Here is a 13,978-nt window from a genome sequence, read left to right on the forward strand (position 1 = left end):
CAAAGTAGCAGTTCTCTTCACTATACCATTATTTTGAGCATGTGCAAATTTCTAATTAACAAGAAGTAAATATTTTGCTTAAATCACAGGTCATGGTGTCCTGACTTTGGCTTGCTTTAATCTTTCACCTAATTAACCGAGACAGTTTTATATACGGTATAGTGCTTTTGTAAGTGAAAAAATGAGGTGCTGGTACACATACATTGATAAAAAGTGCCATTGGTGCCAGCACAAAATGACTGCCATAGGCAGCAAAAAGAGAGATGCCAGTACTCTGTACCAGTAAGTACTGTCATGGGGGGGGGGGAGCCAGAGAGTGAACACCTTATCTACTAATCTTGATGGTGGCAAGATTTTACTGAGCCTCTTTGCTTGGTGAATTTCACACATCTGTTCTATTGAAGGGTATTTGAAAATCTGATTTTTTTAATTATCATTTTTTTAATATTAAGTTCTAAAGTGGTTGTCGTGAAGCTTTTATTTATCCATAGTCTGAACCTTACCCAGAAAGATACAGGAGGAGCATCCGAAATGTTGGCAGCTGCAATTAAGGCATGTGGCAAACTGATAGCAGAACATCACTTAGAGTCAACAGCAAGTTGTCTAGTCAACTGTCTGATTGGCAGTAGACTTTGTACGCAGTAAAATCGAATGGAAAAGAAATATGTATGAGACATTGCTAATGAACACAAGAGATTCCATCCGTAAGCACAAGAGCCTGCCACAAGGAGACATGTCCCCATTGACATAGCTCGCCATCTCACGTTCCTGTTTCCTCAGCCTTAGGGTCAGAGGAAGGCACTGAAGGGGAGCCATTTAGCCTATTTAAGCATTTGTCTTCACATCACTACATCACACAGTTCTACACACTTAATTATCTCCCCAAGGGGGCTTGCCTTGTTGTGCTTTTCATTTTTCCATACCAGGCTTTGAAATTGCTAGTGGGATTTTGGTGTCGGATTGTTTGCTTTAATGTGTTTCTTGTTTTATCACTTGCTCTATTTTTGCCAATTTGTTTATAAACCAACCTGATCCTGGTTTTAACTGAAGGGCAGAAAACAGATACAATTTCATTGAGTTTTTTGACTTAAAATAATGAACATATTTGATGTCAGAGAAGTAAAGATTATATGGCACAACACAAATGGTTTTTTTGTACTTACTTCTGGGGGATTCTGCAGTTTCTCTGAAGCTTATCAGAGATACCTGAAAAATCATCTCATTCCTTAAATACCCAACTGATCACTGTGATCTGCAAGTGAGGGCCTTATCAAGAGGACCGGCCTTTAGTGTGGTGGCCCCTCCCTTTTGGAATTCCCTCCCATTAAATATCAGGCACTGTCTTTTGAAGACCTTCCTCTTCTCACAAGCTTTTCAAGCACAGGTCTTTCTTTGTCTACATTGGAATTCCTTCAAATGTGTTTTAAATGTTTTATCACTTCTTTGTCTGCTGCCTAGGGCTCCTTTGGAAGGAAGGGCAGAAAATAAATTAACTAAAGGGGATTTCCATAAGGAACACGGGTGGTGCTGTGGGTCGGCGGTTCGAATCCCCATGACAGGGTGAGCTCCCGTTGCTCGGTGCCTGCTCCTGCCAACCTAGCAGTTTGAAAGCACGTCAAAGTGCAAGTAGATAAATAGGTACCGCTCTGGCGGGAAGGTAAACTGTGTTTCCGTGCGCTGCTCTGGTTCGCCAGAAACGGCTTAGTCATGCTGGCCACATGACCCGGAAGCTGTACACTGGCTCCCTCGGCTAAATAAAACGAGATGAGCGCCGCAACCCCAGAGTTGGCCACGACTGGACCTAATGGTCAGGGGTCCCTTTACCTTTACCTTAAAGGGGATTTCCAACAAGAAGCCAGTTGGGATAGCCATTTCCTTGAAAGGCACATTGGCCACACCGCTACTATAGTTCTTTGCCACATAGAGCTGCAGGAAGAGCACACTGGGTGTGTTTTAGGTCATGCTTTTTCAGGCAAAAAAGGAACAGACATTTGCCTCCCTTTTCTTTTGCAGAAGTCTCAAAATTAAAGTTACTCTTCTAAGTTAATCAATGGGATGTCACAGTGAATATGATTATAGTAAAAGTACTGTGATTCTTCTTTTTGTTGTTTCTCTGTTCAGAAAACTATTCAATAGAAATATTTACCAACAAATAGTCTCAGTTCAGTTAGGTCAGATTCCCACCCCACCCCTGGAAGTCAGGGGTACAGCTGCATCAGTTGCTCCATTCTGGACCACTTCCTATTGCAGTCATACCTTGGATCTCAAACGTCTTGGCTCCTGAACAAATCGGCTCCCAAACGTTCGAAACCCAGAAGTGATTGTTCTGGATTTTGAACGATTTTCAGAAGCCGAACGTCCGGTGCGGCTTCCTATTGGCTGAAGGACACTCCTGCAGTCAATCAGAAGCCGCACCTTGGTTTTCAAACGGTTCCGAGAGTCGAACAGACTCCTGGAATACATTCTGTTCGAGAACCAAGGTACAACTGTAGTCTGTTTTACTTGTTCTCATGGCACCCCTTCTTGGTTTGACCTTGAAGAAGACCACCAGCCCCCATTGCCCTGATCCTTCCTTTTCCTTTGTTTTAGCTGCCTCTGGGCCGAGGACAAGAGTGAGTACGACCAGCCGAACTGTCTGTCTGTGTTCATGTATTATACTTGGAGAAGCTTGGACTGTGTATATATAAACATATTTCTTGATCTAGGAAGGTTTCGCTCTAGAACGCCATCATGAATGAGGCTTATTTTTGCAGTGGTTCAGAGGCAGAGATTAGAAAAGTGATGAAAGGCTTTGTTTTTAGACGATGGAGGCCTTAAAGACAACCTGCACGATGCTTGAAGAGCAAGTGATGGATCTGGAGGCTCTGAATGACGAACTGCTTGAGAAGGAGCGCCAATGGGAGGCCTGGCGGAGTGTTCTGGGGGACGAGAAGACCCAGTTCGAATGTCGGGTTCGAGAGCTGCAGAGAATGTTGGATACAGAGAAACAAAGCAGGTATGGACTTTTGTTTCTGCACACTTTGTTGGAGAGCTCTGCATTATATAAAGCAATAAGTAAATACAGTGGCACTTTGGAAGTCGAACGAAATCTGTTCCAGAAATCTGTTCAACTTCCAAAACGTTCGGAAACCAAGGCGCGGCTTCTGTTAGGCTGCAGGAACCTCCTGCAGCTGACCAGAAGCCACGGAAGTCGTGTTGGACAAGGTACGACTGTACAGGGTTGAGGAGGAACATAACCTGCTGGATCAGGTCAATGACCCATCTAAACCAGCATCCTGCCCTGACAGTGGTCAGCCAGATGCCTGTGGGAAACTGGCAAACGGGACCACTTTCCCCTCTTGTGGCTTCCAGCAACTGGTACTTAGAAGTATTGCCAGCTCTGAGGTTCTGTCCCAGAACAAGCAGCCACATGCAGATTGCTCTAATTTTAGGAACAGGAAGTGGTGTCCAAGGGCTTGCCTTCCTCTTCATTTGACATCCTTAACTATTTGGTTCTGCCTCTGCCATTGGGGACAGAATCTTCACAAGGTCTCAACCAGGAATTTGCTGCTGGAACAGACTCAACAGTCAGATGTTCAGGTGGCACCTACAGCTGATGGTGCAGAAACATAGCTGGTGCACTACATCCCCTTTGGGACAAATTGATTTGGCTGCCATCGTCCATGCCTTATCAACATCCAGGTTACAGTTCCTCAATGTGCTGGGGGGGGGGCTGCCTTTGGAACCCTCTTAAAACGACAACTGGTCCATCTTCTTCTTTGGTGATCACTCGTAGCCGGGTAAGATGGTCTTCCATAAACACGGTTTTAACAATGAGTCTGTAAGTGACTGTGGAGGCCAATTCTGGATCCACACATCCTTCCACAGTGGGGACATTGGTTTCTGGGCAGGAGTTGATCACGGTGTGGATTTGCCAAGCGAGCCTTCCTCTTAGCACGTTTCTCCCTTGCACCCTGAGTTCGAGTGTCTTCAAAGCCCATGACCCCTTTGGTAAAGGCTGTTCTCCAACTAGAGTGCTCGCAGGCCAGTGTTTCCCAGTTGTCAGTGTTTATACTACATTTTTTAAGATTCGCCTTGAGACAGTCTTTAAACCTCTTTTGTTTACTACCAGCATTACGCTTTCCATTTTTAAGTTCGGAATAGAGTAGTTGCTTTGGAAGACGATAATCAGGCATCCGCACAACATGACCAGTCCAACGAAGTTGATGTTGAAGAATCATTGCTTCAACACTGGTGATCTTTGCTTCTTCCAGTACACTGATATTAGTTCACCTATCTTCCCAAGTGATGTGTAAGATTTTTTGGAGACATTGTTGATGGAATCTTTTGAGGAATGGAGATGGCGTTTATAAGTGGTCCATGTTTCACAAGCATATAGTAAGGTTGGTAGTACAATAGCTTTGTAAACAAGCATTTTGGTTTCCCTGCAAATGTCCCAGTCCTCAAACACTCTGCACTTCAATCGGGAGAAAGCCACATTCACAGAGCTCAGGCGATGCTGGATTTTGGCATCAATGTTGGCCCTTGTGGAAAGATAACTGCCTAGGTAAGAGAAGTGATCGACATTTTCCAACGTTACACCATTGATTTGTGGTGCTGCAGAGGGGTTATTTTGTAATTGTTGGTGCAGCACTTTGGTTTTTTGGATGTTGAGTGATAGGCCGAGCTTTTCGTAAGCTTCTACAAAGACATTTAGGATGGTTTGGAGGTCATCCTCTGAGCGTGCGCACACTACGTTGTCATCAGCATACTGAAGCTCTGTGACGGAAGTTATGGTAACCTTACTCTTTGCTTTCAGCCTGCTCAAATTGAAGAGCTTTCCATCTGTTCAATATATGATTTCTACTCCGGTGGGTTGTTTCCTTTCGACAAAGTGTAGGATCATGGCAATGAAAATAATGAATAGAGTTGGGGCAATAACACAACCCTGTTTAACACCTGAACCCACTGTGAACGGTTCACTTTGAGAACCATTGTTATCTGCAATTGTTGCTCTCATATTATCATGGAGGAGCCGAATGATGATTATATATTTATCTGGGCAGCCAATTTTCAGAAGAACAGTCCCCAGGGCATCACGATTTACAGTGTCGAAAGCCTTAGTCAGGTCAATAAATGCCATATACAGGGATTGGTTTTGCTCTCTGCATTTTTCTTGAAGCTGTCGAGCGGTGAAAATCATGTCCACTGTCCCCCAGAAGGCCTAAAACCATTTTGGGATTCAGGAAGGGTCACCTCGGATATTGTTACGAAACAGTTTGCTAAGATCCTTGGAAGAATTTTGGTGGCCGCAGCTAATAGAGCGATGCCTCGATAGTTTCCACAATCAGTTCTGTCACCTTTTTAAAAGAGATTGATAATTTTGGCATCCCTAAAGTCTGCTGGGATTTCTTCTCTTTCCCAGATTTTTTTGATGAGCTTGTGAAGTTCTTGTGTAAGTTCAATTCCACCCACTTTGAAGATTTTGACAGGTATCCCATCAGGTCCACTGGCTTTGTTGTTTTTCATTTGGTTAATAGCTGTACACAACTCTCCCAGATTTGGAGATACTGCAAGCTCTTCTCTAACTTGTTTTTGCAGAATTTGTGAGAGGACCTCAGCAGCTACAGGGGTGTTGCAGTTAAGGAGATGTTGGTAATGTTCTTTCCAGCACAGTGCAATAGCTTCTTTATCTTTTAGAAGTGTGGTACCGTCTGCTGAGCATAGGGGGCATATGTCATGATTTATTGGCCCATAGATGGTCTTTGTGGCTTGAAAGAAACCCTGTGCATCATGAGTGTTGGCTAAGTGCTGGATCTCTTGAGCTTTTTTTATCCCCCAGGTGTTTTTCAGTTCTCTGGTTCTTCTTTGAACCTCAGCCTTAGCGTTGTCTTAGGTTTTTTTCTTAGTGGCACAGTTTCTATCTCTTTGCCAGATCTGAAAGGCCTTCCTTTTCTTGTCAATCATGCGTTCAATCTAACTGTCATTCTCATCAAACAAGTCCTGGTGTTTCTTGGTTTGGTATCCAATAGTTTGTTTACAGACTGCAATAATGGATGTTTTTAGCCTGGTCCAGTGTTCCTCGATGTTATCAGGGAATTCTGAAAGCAGATGGTCCTTAAGAGTCGTTTGGAAGCAGTCCCGCTTAATGGGATCTTGAAGGGCTTGAGTGTTCATTTTGTGCCTTGGTTTCCTTCCTTCAAGCCTGTGTTGAGGTATAATCTTGATAGCCATCGTGGAGTGTATTAGCCATCGTGGAGCGTATTAGGACTTTAGGGGTTTGGGTTGGGTTTTTGGAAGACGCCTGTGTGTGAATTTGTTTTATGTGTGTAGATGCATGCTGACCAATTCACAGTCTTCGCAGTAGGGCTCTGTTCCGATGGCATGAAGTAGTCATGACAAACCGGTAGATTCCTATCTGCTGCAGCCTTCATCCACCTTCACAGCCGTAGTAACATACCACTTGTTATCATCCTCCTGTTCTGCCGTTGAGGACTTCTTGGATCATTCTTTGTCTAGCTCCTTCCCTTTGACCTTACTGTCTTGGGTGACCCTGCTGGGAGTACGAGATTTCCGATAGCTTCACTCACAAGGGTCATAGGAAGATGCAAGCCCACTCACCACGACAAGGTGGTGATCCAGAGAGTGGGACAACTGGTCCATAATGGTGGCCTGACTACTGGTTGAGGACTTGTTATGCTTAAGCACGTTGAGCTTAAATATTCACATTAGCTTCCAATTTCCTTTGGGTGAAATCCAAATTGATGTACAGAGCTGCAAGCTAGGAATCTTTTAACTAGGGCTTTGAAATGCCAAAAGACCAGCCTGAGTTCAGAAGGAGGGTTCTGATGAAAGTGTGGGGAAACTTTCACCTTTTGGGGGAGGAAGGCAGTGCTACAGTCTTCTTCGTTTTGCTGGCCAACGTGTTTATTTTCCCCAAATGTCTCTCAGAGAGATATTGCAACACAACTCATTGTTCTGAGGCAATAAAAATGGCAACCAGCAGCAGGCATCCAGGAAGCCATCCCCACTCACATCTCTACTTTCACAGCTCACGAGCGAGGGCCATGAAAGCTGGGGACAAAGATTAAAGTCCAGGCCTGCCCTAGTTTTAATATGGATTATACTGAGTTACAGATCCCTTTTTATGCTTATACAAGGGATGTGGAGTTGGAAAACGGCCACTCTGGTGATTTGCCAACTGTCTTCTTCTGTACTGCCATATGGTGCTAGGCTTTGATTCCAGATTCTCACTGTGGCAACTTGGATCTCTCTCAGCACAGCAGGTGTGGATAAGTTATGTTGAATGGGGAGCGCCATATAATGATGGCTTTCTTTAAAGCAGACGTTTGGAACAGTTCCTACCCATTGATCCCATCTGATACCATGGGATCCTTGGAAGAAATCTGTTCCCAGGAAAGGAGTCTTTAAGAAAACGTATTTCTTGTTTTTCATGCAGGGTGCGAGCAGATCAGCGCATCACTGAATCCCGTCAGGTGGTAGAGCTTGCTGTGAAAGAACATAAAGCAGAAATCTTGGCTCTCCAGCAAGCGTTAAAGGAGCAAAAACTCAAGGCTGAGAGCCTTTCTGACAAGGTTAGTTAGTTGGTTTTTTAAGCACCTTTCCATCATACAGCATTGACAAAATCAGTTGTTCCAGAGGCTACATCACAGCCAAAAAATATTTTAGCATGTTATAATTACGGCTCTGAAATGCCAAAAGTCTGGCCAGAGTTAATTTGGCTTAGATGCAATGAATGCAAATCGCTCTTTTCATGTGTGACAGTTACTGTTTCTTTGATACGTTGCATTGAATATATAATACATTTTGTAGAGTAGAGACATGTCCCTGCTCGCATGGAGCTTATAGTCTAAAATTTAAAGAGGCGGGGAGTGGGCAGCAGAAGGAAGGGGACATAGGAGCCGCTTGAGAGTGGAACTGAATGTCTAGGGAGGTGATCTTGGCTGGAGATGTTTAATAAGAAGGCCATCTGCCAGGCAGTGAAGTTGTATTAAGCTGGAGACCTCTTAGAAAAGAAGAAACATAAGATCATAAGAAGAGCCTGCTGGATCAGCCAGTGGCCCATCTAGTCCAGCATCCTCACAGTGGCTGACCGGATGCCTGTCAAAGACATGCAAGCAGGACCTGAGCACAAGAGCCCTCTCCCCTCCTGCGAATCGCAGGAAGTGATATTCAGAAGCATTGCTGCCTCCAGCAGTGGAGGCAGAGCATAGCCATCACGACTAGTAGCCATTGATAGCCTTAACCTCCATGAATTTGTCTGATCCTCTTTTAAAGCTATTCAGTGGAAGTGAGAAATGAAGCTACTTAGGTGTTCCCAGAGGGAGTTAAACAGGTCAGCAAGGGAGTAAGGGTGGAGTCCTCTAAGAAATTAGGAGACTTTCGGGCAGCTGAGTGTGGTAGAGCTGAAGGAGCAAGGGGGAGGACCATAGCTCAGTGGTTGGAGCATTCATCTTGCAGGCCAAAGGTCCCAGGTATACTTCCCGCCACCTTCAGGTACGGCTGTGAAAAAGACTCCCTACCTGAAACCCTGGAGAACTGTTGCCAGCTAGGATAGATAATGCCCCGCTAGATGGACTTGATGGTCTGACTCTGTACAGTGGTACCTTGGTTGTCGAACTAAATCCGTTCCGTTCCGTTCGACTCCCGGAACCATTCGAAAACCAAAGGGCGGCTTCCGGTTGGCTGCAGGAGCTTTCTGCACTCAAGCGGAAGTCGCGCTGGATGTTCAGCTTCCAAAAAACGTTCGCAAACCGGAACACTCACTTCTGGGTTTGTGGCGTTTGGGAGCCGATTTGTTTGGGAGCCAAAACGTTTGACAACCAAGGTACCACTGTATGAGGCAGCTTTGTTGAGAGATAAGAAAAATGATGAAGATCCTTTAAAAATAAGGATCAGTTTGTTCCCAGTGGGGAAGGAAGTGTTAATGTCAGTGTATCTGTTCTATCTAGCTTAATGATTTGGAGAAGAAGCATGCTATGCTGGAGATGAATGCGCGTAGCCTGCAACAGAAGCTTGAGACGGAGCGTGAACTCAAGCAGAGGCTTCTGGAAGAGGTAATAATGCTCAACTCATAATGAGATGCCATTCATCCGTATTGGGAGAGATTATGAAATCGCCCAGCTTCACACAGCGGGTATTTTACACCACAGACTTTACTGGTTTAATAATAACTCCATCTTCCCTGGGAATTACAATTTTTATGCATGCACATATTTGCTTGCTGTTATATCCTGCTTTGCTTTCATCATGGAGCATGCATCTAGTGGTCCGCAGGGAGGCAGTCATCCAGGCACTGATCAATCCCAGGCTCACTTAGCTTCATTTAAGGTGGTGTTTGTCATTTGCCTTCAGTCTGTACTCTGAAATTCTCTGATGGCGGGTGGGGGATGCAGGAATGGGGTTACTTAGCAGGGAATTGCATGTCTATTCCCGCCCCTTCCCACTGAATGGAATAAAGACACAGGACACGGAATTTAGGTTAATGGGCGAAAAATGGCCACAACTTTATTGATTACAGGTTAGAGCGGTATTGGCTTTAGGCATTGGCCCTATCAGACTAACCGGTATAACCGGGAAGGGTTAAGCACCAAGGGTTAAGCAGCTGCTGGAAGGAAAGAAAGGGGCGAGTATGGGCTTTCCCGACCTTAAATGCCCCTTACTCGCCCCACCCCCGCCGCCAGCCGATTGGCTGGCACGATGAATAATGCATACTGATGATCCCGGGATTCCCCTGTTCTCCCCGAGAGTGTGAATGGGTCGTGAGACCACAAAACCCCCTCCTCCTGATGTCAGAAGTGGCATTCTCAACATCTCACCAAACTTCAGCTCCTAATATTTTTTGAGAGAAGCCATCCCAGATAGTGATGCATAACTGTTTTAGGCTGTATACACCTCCCTGGAAGTAGATCCTATGGAACTCAATGGGGTTTGCTTATGAGTAGACATGTAGAGGATTTCACTGTTAGGTTTTGAGGTTGGAGGAGGAGGATCTTGGAGGAGGCTTGGAAGCTGATTTTAACCCCCCAAGTGTTGCCTCCCCTCTCTTCCTTAATAAAGAAGTCTGCCACTGGAAAGGCAAATAAAATGACACTGTTGTGTATTTATGCCAGTTAATAATACTCTATTGCCGAGTCACAACCACCTTGACCTTTTCTATATATCAGTCTTTAGTTTTTTTGGCTTTTTTGTGCATTTGGAAAAGCAGAGGATTCTATTTAAAATGCAGACTGCATGAGCATAGTTTTAAGGCCAAAAGGGATTTAGAACACTGGAATATTACCAGATCCTCTAATAGGAATATATTCTCTCCACTAACTAAATGCTGCATAAATACACTCTACTTGATCTGCACAATTTGTTTCTGATGACTTCTTCATAGATTTTTGGATTTTTGACTCTCTTTCATCAGTGTGGACAAGGAAGGGGTAGATGAATGTCTTCAAATACTCCCGCACCACAAAAGCCCATGTTCCACGTCCAATAATTCTGTATACTTCATGCATATTTTTTCTTAATCCTTACTTCGTTTATTCTGAAAGTTTTTTTTTAGCATTTTGCAAAAGTTTCTGGTCTCTGGGAAGGGAGACCAAGCCACTACAAAAGCCACTGAACTCACCTCCCCCCATTTCTATACCCACTCGGCCGCTTTAATCTGCAGAAGTGACACTAATACTACTTCTGCATTTGTAAGAAATTGATCTGTTAGTGTGGCAGCACCCACACACTTTGGAACTCCCTGCCTGTTTACACCAGCCAGGTACCTTCACTGTACTTTAGGCACCTTCTCAAAGCATTTTTGCTTAGACAAGCTTACCCAGATATGTAGGAAGTTGGAAAGTGTTTTGACCTGTTTTCAGCTTATTGTTGATTTTAATTATTATGCTTTGAATATTTTAATGGAGCTGCTGTAACTGTTCTTATTGATAATTTTACTGCTTTATTCCTTTTGTAAACATCCTTGAGGGTTCTTTCCTTTTCCCCTTGAGGGCTGCATTCCCTTCTGAGCAACCTCTTCCAAAGGCGCAATATCAGTGGTGGGTGAGGCCAGAAGCAAAAGTGGGTGGCTCAATGAATGTAAATTTAACCTTCATGCAGTAGGTGTGTGACCTGGCTAGGTGGCCTGGGAAGACTTCTGAGGGCCATATAGAGAGGCCTAGAGGGCCACATTCGACACCTGACCTCCCCAGTTTGAAGTTCACTACCCCTGACTTAAAGAATCTGGATTTTTCCTTCTTACCAACAGCAAGCAAAGCTGCAGCAACAAATGGATCTACAGAAAAATCACATATTCCGCCTGACTCAAGGCCTGCAAGAGGCTTTGGATAGGGCAGATCTTCTGAAGACTGAGAGAAGTGACCTGGAGTACCAGCTAGAAAATATCCAGGTGAGAAGAGGCAATGCCTTATGCTCTGGATTTCACACATCCTCCCCTGGGATTGTTTTGCTGTCTACATGGACACGTATCACAATATACGGTTTTTTCCCTATCTTTCCTTTTATCCTTTTTTCTGTACTTCAAAGGTTCTCTATTCCCATGAAAAGGTGAAAATGGAGGGCACCATTTCACAACAAACCAAGCTCATTGACTTTCTGCAAGCAAAGATGGACCAGCCAGCCAAAAAGAAAAAGGTGAGGAATCAGGCGGTTTGTTACACATGGTGTTTAAAAAATAAATAAACCTAAGGCTGGAGTCCAAAGAACACTTGCAGCTAGTTCCGTGTGCCCCAGAATCCTGCTGGGTATGCGCAAGCCCCCTGCGTGTGCCTGAAGTCTATCTTTGGAACCTGGCCTAAATGATTAGCTGCGGTGTCTTGATATTAAGCCATAACCCGAAGGAAAAGCATGCCCAAGCTATAAGAGGATGCTGTAAAGACAGTTTCAGCACATGACGGTGGAGTATTTTGCTCTTTTTTCTCTGAGTGAACCCACCTGGAACAATTTGGGGAAAGTGCACGCTTTTCCCTGCTTTTACGCTGAAACGTGGGAACAAACCGTGGAAATAAATGTTTGAAAATAAGGGCAGGAGTGGCTGTTTAGGTTCATCACGGCCGGGTGTCGCCTTTGTTACTAGCAAGCTCTTAGAAAGAGATGAGGCGGCAGTGGAAATGGGAAGGCTGTATGCAGCATTCTCCATCCACTGACGCGATTCCGCACAACAGATTGCTCAATCTATTGTGAAATAAAGTTACCATCAGCCTCCTCATGCATTCCCTTGCACAGTGATGTTCCCCTGGTGCAAAACATTTCACCGGCGGAACAAACATGCTACTAAGCGACTTCAGCTTTTAGCGCCAGTTGGATGCCACCCACAGAATTCTCCGTCGAGGTAGATGGAAAATGTTAGCAATTGCCCGGATCAGCTTCTCCAAAACAGTTTGAGTGGGGGAGAGCTTCAGGTTCTCCCCGCTACCACGCCTTAACCTCTTTCTTTATCGAGATGAGGAATACCATCAGACCCTCTGGTCTGCAGTTAGTGAGGTTTCCCTTCCCCTAGTTTAAACCATCACTTACTAGGAGTTAGGAGCTGTCTGTGTGTTTCTGTTGCTAGGGCCTGTTTAGTCGACGGAAAGAGGACCCTTGTTTACCCACACAGGTTCCTCTGCAGTACAATGAGCTGAAGGTGGCGCTGGAGAAGGAGAAGGCCCGTTCGGCTGAGCTGGAGGAGGCCCTTCAGAAAACTCGCATCGAGCTCAGATCTGCTCGAGAGGAAGGTAGGGGGCTACTGAAAAGTTGCATCTGGAGAGAAGGGCCGTTTTTAGTCCAAACACGTGTCTCATATTTCTGTGTTTTCTGTAGCAGTGAAATGTTTTTCTCTCTCCCCCCCCCACCCTCTCCCCCCTTTCCCCCTGTTTGCTGTTGAGGATCCAATAGAGCAACACCTTTGCTGCAGGCTGTAACTCTTAAGGCTGCCTTAGAACCACGGCTGCTCCTCGTGCAGGGGAGGAGTTGACTAACTATTTATGTGTATCTGTAGCTGCCCATAGGAAAATTACAGACCACCCTCACCCATCCACTCCTGCCACGGCCAGGCAGCAGATCATCATGTCTGCCATAGTCCGGTCACCAGAACACCAGCCCACGCCCATCAGTCTGCTTGCTCCTCCCTCAAGCCGCAGAAAGGAGTCTTCCACACCAGAGGGTAAGGCTTCGAGGCGGCGGGTTGGGTATGGGAAGAGTCCCTATCCCTTCATTCAACTCAACACCCTCCTTTCATCTATGCACATTCTAACCAAGCATATTCATGAGTTTGGCAACTTAAGGGAATCGGGAGGCTTGGAGACTTGTTAGGGAGAGAAATATATATATATATATCCCCGTGAAAATGAAAATGTCCCACCGCCCCAATCACTTCCTCTTCTATCGTGACCCAAGCCTTCATAATTATTCTTTTCATATTATTCTTCAACCTAAAAGTCTGACTTGACCAAACAACAAATAAATGGAAATCGGTTGAAAGGGAGAGAACAAGTAGAGTCTTCTTAAAATAAAGGCTGCTATAAGATTCATTCTGAAAACTACAAGTTCCAGAGAAAATGAAAAGTTTTTTTTTCTTCTTTTCATTTCAAGGACCCTCGTCGCTTTGTCACACAGCAAAATTATTTGCACGTAGGAGGTGCCAGGCTCAGTCTAATGCATTTCCCTATTAAGAGAGACTTGGTAGCAGGGCCTGGGGTAGGCTTTAGAGCTGCTCAATATGAAGATCATAATAAAGTGAAAATGTCAATTTGGAAACACAAATCAGCTGGGATGATGGCAGGTGCAGGCTGGAGTGGCGGAAAATTCTGTGCTTTTCTGCTTTAAAAGTACAAGTGTTATATGTAATGGTGATCTCTTTATTTTAATCATAAGCACACTTACTTGGGAGCAAACCCCACTAAACACAAAGAGACTTGATGCTTGGCAAATATGTATAGAACTGCACAGTTGGTCCATGGAAGGAGACTTAACCCTTCTGTTCCCTTTCCCTTTCAAGTGT

The 13,978-nt window shown here is 44.8% G+C and overlaps 1 protein-coding gene across 10 annotated transcripts in view; it reads left to right on the plus strand.

Moving 5' to 3' along the window:
• Positions 1-13,978, plus strand: part of CIT (citron rho-interacting serine/threonine kinase) — a 107,640-nt gene that overhangs the window by 70,207 nt on the left and 23,455 nt on the right. For 8 of the 10 annotated variants that reach the window (XM_081841686.1, XM_081841690.1, XM_081841688.1 and 5 more), the window contains 7 exons: positions 2,802-2,995; positions 7,439-7,574; positions 8,952-9,056; positions 11,246-11,386; positions 11,524-11,631; positions 12,551-12,713; positions 12,977-13,141. In XM_081841686.1, coding sequence (XP_081697812.1) covers positions 2,802-2,995; positions 7,439-7,574; positions 8,952-9,056; positions 11,246-11,386; positions 11,524-11,631; positions 12,551-12,713; positions 12,977-13,141 — 1,012 coding nt within the window. The remainder of the gene's footprint in view (positions 1-2,801; positions 2,996-7,438; positions 7,575-8,951; positions 9,057-11,245; positions 11,387-11,523; positions 11,632-12,550; positions 12,714-12,976; positions 13,142-13,978) is intronic. The other 2 variants (XM_081841692.1, XM_081841694.1) reach the window with 2 other exon arrangements.

Source organism: Podarcis erhardii, assembly GCF_964252035.2.
Source record: "Podarcis erhardii genome assembly, chromosome: 15".
Taxonomy (NCBI): Eukaryota; Metazoa; Chordata; class Lepidosauria; order Squamata; family Lacertidae; genus Podarcis; species Podarcis erhardii.